This window comes from Triplophysa dalaica, chromosome 15 (assembly GCF_015846415.1).
Source record: "Triplophysa dalaica isolate WHDGS20190420 chromosome 15, ASM1584641v1, whole genome shotgun sequence".
In the NCBI taxonomy this organism is placed as follows: domain Eukaryota; kingdom Metazoa; phylum Chordata; class Actinopteri; order Cypriniformes; family Nemacheilidae; genus Triplophysa; species Triplophysa dalaica.
Genome location: NC_079556.1, coordinates 21,575,112 through 21,584,676, shown reverse-complemented (window position 1 = coordinate 21,584,676; position 9,565 = coordinate 21,575,112). Strand labels below are relative to the sequence as shown.

At 38.7% G+C, this 9,565-nt stretch overlaps 1 protein-coding gene across 2 annotated transcripts in view; it reads right to left on the bottom strand.

Annotated features, from left to right (window-relative positions):
• Positions 1-181: 181 nt before the first annotated feature.
• The window catches only part of LOC130436424 (cysteine-rich motor neuron 1 protein-like), a 32,351-nt gene continuing 22,967 nt past the window's right edge, over positions 182-9,565 (bottom strand). The window contains exons 10-15 of one of the 2 annotated variants that reach the window (XM_056767064.1): positions 9,225-9,419; positions 6,343-6,561; positions 5,685-5,906; positions 3,807-3,917; positions 2,309-2,472; positions 182-2,156 (exon numbers count right to left, since the gene is read on the bottom strand). In XM_056767064.1, the coding sequence (XP_056623042.1) occupies positions 1,980-2,156; positions 2,309-2,472; positions 3,807-3,917; positions 5,685-5,906; positions 6,343-6,561; positions 9,225-9,419 (1,088 nt within the window). In that variant the 3' untranslated portion in view covers positions 182-1,979. The remainder of the gene's footprint in view (positions 2,157-2,308; positions 2,473-3,806; positions 3,918-5,684; positions 5,907-6,342; positions 6,562-9,224; positions 9,420-9,565) is intronic. The other variant, XM_056767065.1, reaches the window with a different exon arrangement.

The following is a 9,565-nucleotide window of genomic DNA, read 5'->3' as shown; positions in this document are numbered from 1 at the left end:
TTAAACTGAGCATGGTGCAGAATTCTATGTTTTGTTTCTGAGACATCCGTTTCCATTAACTTTCTGAGTTGGATGTTTGTGAGACAAAAAAAAACTTTTACATAAATCTGGAGACACAATCTGGTATGCATTTTAATAATGAACTTTCACGACCACGTCAACATCTTTGGAATTCCACACAATCCATTTTTATTTCAAAAACAAGTGTACATGTTACAGTTGAACATCTATGAGGTACATATGTGCATGTCGCAAAGAGAAAATAAATACACTTGAGGAGTATAAAGCAGAACTACGAGAAACTTTGACAAAATCTGTATAGCAGCTTTGTGTTTCTCAGCCAACATCAGAAACCAGACGAGAACTCGACGACTTCAGCTAAAGTTTAGTATTAATAAATAATAACTATGTGAAAAAATAAATAATCATCTACTATGTGTTTTGTACATCTAGTAAAGCAAACGGCTGCATTTGGTTGAATCCTCTTTGTAGTGAAAGCCATGTTGACGGTGTCTCTTTGTTTTGGCGTCGTGTGGATCTGAAATACAGCCGAGTCCAAAAACCTCTGGACTACAATCATCTGCTAATGAGAAAAACTTTCATGTGTTTCCAGAACGTTCCACTCGGTGGTTTGATCATTTGGCGGGTTGATGATTAAAAAATCATCAGAATAATTTTCGGCAATATGAAGAACGGCGCAGGATTATATTTCTGTGTGAAGCTGATGAGAAAACGTCCATCCCAAATCAAAATAAAACAAATCGAGCCTGTTGGAGGACCATCAAGTGCTGTGAAGAATTCTCATAATTTTTATGATGATTAGCCCCTCGGATTTGTTTTATTACTGTAAATTGGTCATCGTTTATTCTCAAGTGGTTTTACATCTGTACGCGACTCTTTCTTCAGTGAAACGCCAAAGAAGATATTTTGAGAAACGTTTCAGTGGTTTTGTTTTCGTTATATGGAAGTCAATGAAGTTTAACGTTGTTTTGTTATCAACCTTCTTTGAAATATCTTCTTTGGTGTTTAGGAGACGAAATAAACTCGAACAGGTTAGACATGACATGACATGAGGAGAAGTTTCGTTTTTAGCTGAACCGTCACTTTAAAGGTCCTAAAATAGACCCCTCGCTTTACATAAAATATTTGGCGCATGATGTAATCTGAGCATGTTCTTGTGTTCTTGACAGATAAAGTTACGCAGATGTCAATCTGGATCAATGTTCCGGCCGCTGTGGGAGATTTATGGAGATGATATCAATGTTCTATGACATGTAAACAGGTCATATCATGAAAAACAGATTTCTGTTGCCGTGAGCTCATGAACATGTGACTGCACAGATTCACACTTCATTGTGTGCGTGAACCCGTGACTAACATTACAAGCCAACCAAAAACACATGCTACACGATGTGACCGAATTCAGCCTCCACTAGATTTATAACGAAACGAATACGTTTTCTATGATTCAAAATCATATGAATTAGCCATCTCGTGAGTTATGATTGCTGTTGAAGTGCATTCTGGGATTGCGCGAGACACGGCACGATCGTGACGCACGTTTGCAATTGCACGAGCGTGCAGAGAATGTTAAGTCCATCGTTACCGAATGCTTTAAAAAGACGAACTAGGAATAACTGATATAAAATTGGCGTGAAACAGATTCGAGAGGTCGGACACACGCTTGTCCTTTAAGGCATCCAAAAAATGTCTGTGTAAGATCAAATCGGATTGATTTGGAGAATCTCCAGCGGTGAGAGTTCTCATCATGGATTACAAGATCATCCGTCTGTGTTTATTCTCCTCCGTCTCTCCTGCACGGCACGGAGCTCCACGAAACTGTCACGGCACAAGAGGAGTTTCAACTCCAAGACGTCATCGTGGAGCTCCTGACGCTCGGCGGCAAATGAGACGGTGGGAGTTTGTGATGTGTGAGGTGACAGGAGATGAAGATGATGATGATGTCCGTGATGGGACATCTAGCGATGGACCTCAGCGTGTCCGTTGGTGAGTTTGGCTCGTGGGATGGTGATCCGGTCAGAGTCCAAAGGGAGGTTCAGAGCGGATTCGATCTTGGTGCCGTGGAGCTTGTTATCTTTGGACGGCTCCATGTGCACCACCGAGTTCCTATTGATGTGCTTCTTGAGGATCACCGTCTATATACAGAGATATTTTAACATCAAATAAAAATGCCTCTTATCCGTATGATATATGACATTAATCATCAGCATTTGTGATTTTTATGAACAAAAATGAAATGACGATAAAACCATCGAGTCGCGATTGACTAAAGAAAAGCATCTCTCACCTTTCTGGGAGCGCTGTAGCAGGACATCTGGACCCAGTCCTTCCTCCGGATGATGAGGATGGTGACGGAGAGGAAGATGACCACGGCCAACAAAATGGCCGCCAGAATCCAGGCTGCTGATTGGTAGATGATATTCCTCTCCCTCTGACTTGGAACTTTACCATCTAGATGAGAGGAGGTTTGCATCAGAAAATCTCTCCCCACAGACAGCACGTCAATATTTCCAGTGCAGATGAAATGTAAAATGGTGCTGCAGTTGTTTTTCTTGGCAGATTCAGAGCGAGGTGCTCGAAACAATGAGCCAATCATCTCTAATCTTCTCATGTCACTCACGGTGTGTGGAAACTGTACATTAGCTCATTTATCAGATTGTACTGTACGTGGATCAGATCCAGTTCTCTTCCAGAGCTCAACCCAAAACATGTCAAAGGTCTCAATGTTGAACAAAAAAAATAAACGGCTAAACGATGCTGACGTCAACAGTTGGATTACAGTTGCGTCCGTTAACTCCGCCCCTTCAGCTGTCAGTCTGCTGCCAGTTCCATTTCAAAACGCAACGGCTGTTTTTACACATCCAATCAAATTGCAGGGAAAGACGAAAGCAACGGCCAGTATTTTTCTCATTGCAAATTCCAATTCACTTGGAAATGCGTCAAAATACGGAAGTAAAACAATCGCAACTTCCGGTTCACATGGACTTGGGCTTGCAGTTGTTTAATCGTTTCTTTAAATACTTCACATACTGTGTTATAAATGAACATGTTCATATTAGATTTGGTGTGGATTAATTTAGTGTAGAAAACAGGTGTGAAACTGAAGCTGATCCTTTTATACATAGTGATCATGGAAATTTACTTCAGATCTATTTCAAAAGGTTTAATTAAAAAATAAAATATATATTCTTCCCTTATAAGAAACTTAGTAGGATATTTATTGCAGAAATAATATACAGTATAAAAAATAGAGCATACTTCAAAGTGAACTTGGATCAACAACAAGTATTGAATTAGTAAACTATCAGTAATTCTATAAATTCACTTGTAGTTTAGTTGCAGTTCCAACATTTTTTAGTCGTAATTTAGTTGTATACTCAAGAGTTGGGTTTCTTAAAAGTGCACTCAACAAAAAAGCCGGAGAATTAAGTCACACTATTGAAAAGTACACTGACAAGTATACTCGTACATTTATATTAGTTTACTGACAATGTAAAGTATACTTCAAATATTTTAACCTTACGTGTTCAAATAAGCATACGTCAAGTTGATCTTATGCGGTAGACACACACACATAAGTTTGTTTTCGGTTCATTGAATGTAAGAAAGCATTCTTTTATCTTAATATTCCTCACTTTAAAGGTTTTTGATGTAGAAGACGATCGAACTGCTCTAAACACTTTGCGATGGATTATTTCCTACTTGATATTAAATTTAGGTCTTGAAGCAAAACCAGAGGAAAACAAGTGCCCTAGTTAGTGTGTTTAGTTGGATGGGAAGAGTACCTGTGACTGGAAGTACTGAAGGAACGCTGGAGAACACTGTGTTCAGACTCTCTGTGACTCTGGATTTGGCCGCTGTGGTCGACAGCATTATTGGCACTGATGTCGTGACCTCTGAGAATGAGAAAAGCAAAAACAAATGTTGCACAAAAGTCAGAAGAGCAAAGAGAAAACCATCAGCAGATCTGCTCTAGACATGAATCACGGCGTGTCTGTGATTTATCTGCGTCAATCTGATGCAAGTTTATATGAGAAAAACAAGCCGAGCGTTCTGTGCTCGGCTTTCTAAAATCAAAACAAAGACGAGATGAAACAAACAATAGCAGGTTTATTGGTCTGCAGGGAAAAGCTGACGGGAGCTTTGCTCTTTCATTGAGAGCAGCAGCAGAGAGGAAACTCATGTCAATGTGCGGAAATCACTGGAATGTTTCCTGTGGACGACGGAGACGTTTGTTCATGTATTAAAAATTCAGATGGATACACAACGGAAACGAAGACATGCATTCCTCAGATCAACATTTTTGAAGAACAAATCATTTGATTTCAACGCTAGTATTTCAAGGTGTCAAGGTATCTCTCACGGCTGAATCAACATCATGGGTCAGCGATAACTACTGGATTTTGCGAATTGTTGCTAAAATCATTATACTGTTTTAATGTTTTACTTTGCAACAGGTGAATTAAGCTTTAAACCTACTAACGTTGAATTAGGCGTTGATTTTGCAAACTGAAACAAAGTTGCATTCGTGACATTGTTTTAACGTAATGTGAGTTTCTTGATGATTGAATCCGAAAGATTTTCTCTCTATCGCCATCTCTGTCTGAAACATAGAACCGCAGTTTATGTACTTTACTTCTCTACATGGGTTACAGTGAATTACATCATACTGACAATTCCTGTGCAAATAATACACTGTGATGTTTATGAGCGCGCTCTTTAAATGAATGTTTTTACAGCAGTTTCAAGTCACTGACCAAATTATTTTCCAGGCCTTAGAAATTCATATACATGTAAACGATTAAATATAAATACAACTAAGACATTTTTTACTAATTAATAAATCGACTTGAATTCACACTGAAAACAATATCTAGAGACGGTTTCAGCAGCAACAACATAAACAAACGTCATGTGGCCCAAACTTAACTTTAGTAGACCTCCACAAAGAAGCAATAGCATTTGAGTCGTTTTATTTAAATTTAATGCAATTATTGTGATAATATAACATTAACTCGGAGCCGATGGTCGAGTGGTTCGTGCTTCGACATGTGACGCCGGTGTGTCCCGGACGACCTGATTTCTAATCCCGGCTCGAGGTCCTTTCCCCCGATCCCACCCCCTCTCTCTCATCCACTTCGCTTCCTGTCCTCTCTAATATAACTGTCTGTCCAATAAAGGCAAAAAGGCCCAAAATAATATACAATAAAATATTATAAATTAATATGAATTAAAATCAAATAAATTGATGTATTATAACCAAACACAGGGTCAGGCACATGTGTCCAATAAAACCGGCTGGAAGTATAAAGATACAATAACATTTTTTAAATAAAAGTTCTAAACATAAAAAAAGTTACATTTTGAAACATCACAGCTGTAAGAATAACAACGTGGTGTAACAATATGAGATTTTATTCTAGCTGATGAACGATAAACATTAACAGCCGATCAAAACCCATTCTAATTTAAAGGGCTCTCGCATTTAAAATGTGAAACTGCAGCATGCGAGTTTAAAAGCTAGCGTATCATGTGTTGTTTTAAAAGAGTTACTGTTACGTCTATCGTTCTTGGTGTAAACAGCCCTTAAGTCTCATTCTGGTCTCAGTATCATATGAGCGCTTCTGTTCTCTGTTATGAGATGTTTACGAGGGTAAACTCACCCAAACACTGCGGGCAGCACTGGCCCTTTCGTAACACAGGAACCCTGCAGCGGGCCGGCGGACAGTGCTGATGAAAACACTTGATCGTCCCGTTACGACACGTGCAGCTGCTGCAGGCGTTGGATCTCCACGAATCCCCAGTCAATAGGATCTCTCCGTTAGTGGAAACGCAATATTCCTGTTGGCTGCTGTTGACGGGAAGCAGCGGGTTGAGTTCTTCCTCTGCGAGTGAACGACAGAGAGGGAATCATTTTAAATGTGTCATACAGTCTCCTACATTCAACACACCAGTATCCAAACACAGGAGAGGGAAAAGTGATCGATATGCCGATTTGATCTAAAGATGAAACGCGAGGAACATGTTTTTCCTGCCCCGGGTTCATTTCACAGCCCTTGGTTTATTGTTTCTGGTCACAGAGTAACTCAGGGCGTTTTACAGAAAAATGGTAATAAACCGAAAAACTCTCTCCTTTTAAAGGTTGGCCAAGATCAATAAAAGAACAGATGAAGAAACACATGGTGAAAGATCCAATCTCTGCGAATAAACATGTCAGGAGTTTTGAACTCATGTAGTGTGTATATCTAGATCAAAATATTACGTTATATATGTTTGCAAGCATCACGGCTTGGATGCCATACAGGCTGAGGCGTGTGGTACCTGGGCAGACGTAACAGCAGGAGTCCTTGATTTTGATTGGCCGGTGACAGAGAACAGGAGGACACACTTCAGAATCACACAGAACTCGTCCCTGTCTGCAGGTGCATCTGGTGCACTCGTCCAAACTCCACGTCTCTCCTTCAACATAGAGATCACCGCCTGGAGCACGACACACAACCATATCCACACCCTCCTGCTGACCGCTGCCAGACTCATCTGCTGCAACACATGAGAGACATTCATGAGGAATTCTGCTTAATCCGGCCGGAAGTGGTTTACTGCTCGAAACCACAATAAAACCATCAAACCAAGCTATTGTGACAATTGGAAACTAGCTTAGTAGACAACAAACCAGTTAAGGCTGTTTTTCCGTTGGGGGGCATAAAACCCCCCCGTTAAAAACACAGCTAACAATAGGAGTTCCAAAATAATTTTTTTCTAACGTTATTTAAACGTTATTTCTGAATATGTAAGCAGTGTTTGAATCTTGGGGGTCCCCTAACCAGAGCTATTGATCTTGCTGTTATTTTTCTATTTTGCATTTTATGTTTTTTTATTCACAAAAACTAATTTCTTAAGATTTAGCCTGTTTGATGTCTGTTTGATGTCCGCTGAGATTTAGCCTTTTGCACAATCTCTTAAATTTATGGATAAGTTTCATTTTTTTTTCAAATTGTATATGATAACATTTTTCTTACCAATGAAAAATTACCTTTTCCTTTATTTATTTATTTATTTTCTTGTCCTTTGATTCTTTTTCTTTATATTACTGTAATGGATTGCTGTTCCTTTTTTTGGAAAATGTATAGGCTATAACAATTCATTGGAAGAGTGAATGAGAAGACGCGTCAATAGTGTCTGTATGTACAGTGCTGCAAAACCAGCCAGTCAGAAGCATATGAGCGCTTTAAACATGATTCATCTGTTGATAATGTAGATCAAGTATATGTAACTATCCATATGAACCAATGCAGAATAAGAAAAACATTCCTTTGGGCGAAAATTTGTCAAATTTGGAGCTTATGTTTGCAGAACGGAGAGCAAAACAATCTCTGGGGAATGCGAAAGTTTTCTCAAGGTAGAAAAATATTCTTTGGGAGAGCAAAAGATTTAAAATATTTTCGCTCCTTCTGTTTTTTCCACCATCCGTGTGTCCAATTAGTAGCTTAGTAACACGTAACATCTGTTTTGACAAGGTGAGATGACATCATACATAAAGAAAGACTTGCATATCAAAATGATAGTAACTGTTGAGTTTAAGAAAAACGCATTCAATATAAGAGGATTCACACACACCATTGTCTCGGAGCAACATCTCTGTACATGTCTTCCTCGAACACTGTGAGGATGCTTGAGCATGCATGGATTATTCAGAAAAAATGTCATTTAAATTTGGACAAATAACAGGCAACAGTGTTTTGATTTAGCGTGAAAATTCGACAAAAAATAATTTGGGGTTTTTAGTAGTCTAGTTTTAATGAAAACCCAAATTCATTATTTTAGACCTTATGAGGGGTCCCTTAAGGCTTAAGATGGGTCCAGGACCACCCAGCCACCCCTCAATTTGAACCCTGTGTGTAAGAATACGATTAAGCTGAATAACCATTCACACCAACAGCTATAGAACGCTTTGAAACATTTAGCAATTACATTACTACTATAGAATGTTTATTTAACATTACTACAAGAACGTTTTGATAACTTTGAGGGGACCTGAGAGACTGTTATCCAAAGCTAATGTGTAAAGTGAAGTTAGTCATGTGCAGATTTAGCTCATGTGAATCATGACATCAAAAATATCTTCAGTTTCACTTATTATTTACAATTCATATGTGGATTACACAATGATCTCCAGGAGGGAAAATGTTTTTTTTCTGCCATGTTGGAGTTCGTGTTTCACAATCGTGACATGACTCAAACATCATTTAATACTGACAGTACTCATGTTGATCCCAACGGAAAGCGTTTGAGCGCACAGATCCTCAGGTGATGTTGTGCAAGAGGAAAGTTTTGACTAGTTTAACTTCTGTACTTATATAAACTGTTCAAATGTCAAATCTTAATGTGACCGTGACAAAAGAGCAACATTCCAGCGGGTTTCCTCCACAGATCCTTTACAGTTTTGTACGGCTTCATGTTTTTGTTACTCAGACAATGTTCACAGGCCTGTTGGATCCACAGAATTATTTTGTTTTTTACACCAGTGCAGACACAGAATGTACTTTACAGATGTTTACTTTATCTCAATTACAGACGAAGTAAACAACATATACTGCAGAACTGCACTATAATGGCTCAAATGATAATTTCCATTAATCATGATTGATAAACACAATTACTTCATCAGTTTAAACCTTTTTTTTTCACTTGATCAGCTGTTAAACATTTGCAACATTGTTTTTTAAAGGAAACGTTTGTTTTACCCACATGACGTTCATTTCTAACGGAAATAATGGAAAACGGTGCAATTTGTTCTTTGTTTAAACATTTACTGAAAATCGATGATACAAGTGAAAACAGGTTTATCTTCAAAAAATTTGACCTCGCAGCTGAATCTGTAGAACTGTGAATGTGTCTGAATATACTAGAGTCAGAAATCTGACAAATGTCTGAGTTTCTCTGAGCTATGATTTGTCAATATTATTGAAGACATCAAACATTTCTCATCAAATTTACTCAAATCCAGATTATTTTACCTCCACAATCTACATTCATTAACACCTTCATATTCCATTTACCTTCTCGTTTGATTCTGGTTTTATTTCCCTGACCTCTAATTTCTTAAGATTTTTTCCCTGACCTTTGTTTTGGAAAAAACAAACATCTGAGACAAAGTTAATTGTCTTTCAGACTGGTGTTGAAATGCAGTGTTGTGTCTGTACCTTCACAGGTGGGGCAGCACTGATCCGCTCTGAGCGTCGGGTGGGCACAGGTGGGCACCGTGCAGGTGATGAGAACACACATTTCACGCCCGGCGTGACAGTAACAGTCTCTACAGCCGTCGTGCCAGCTGTCACCCTGCTTAAACCTCCGCCCGTCCGCCGTCAGACACACGCTGGGCTCAGGTTTATCTACATCTGAAGAAGATACACAAACAAACTTTTCTAAACACGTTTTATTGCCAACACAGTGAACAGCAGGTAAATACAATAACAAGTGATTTGTTGGGCAAGTTACTCTGAAAAGTAATTATGTACAAGTTACTTATTACATATTCAATAGT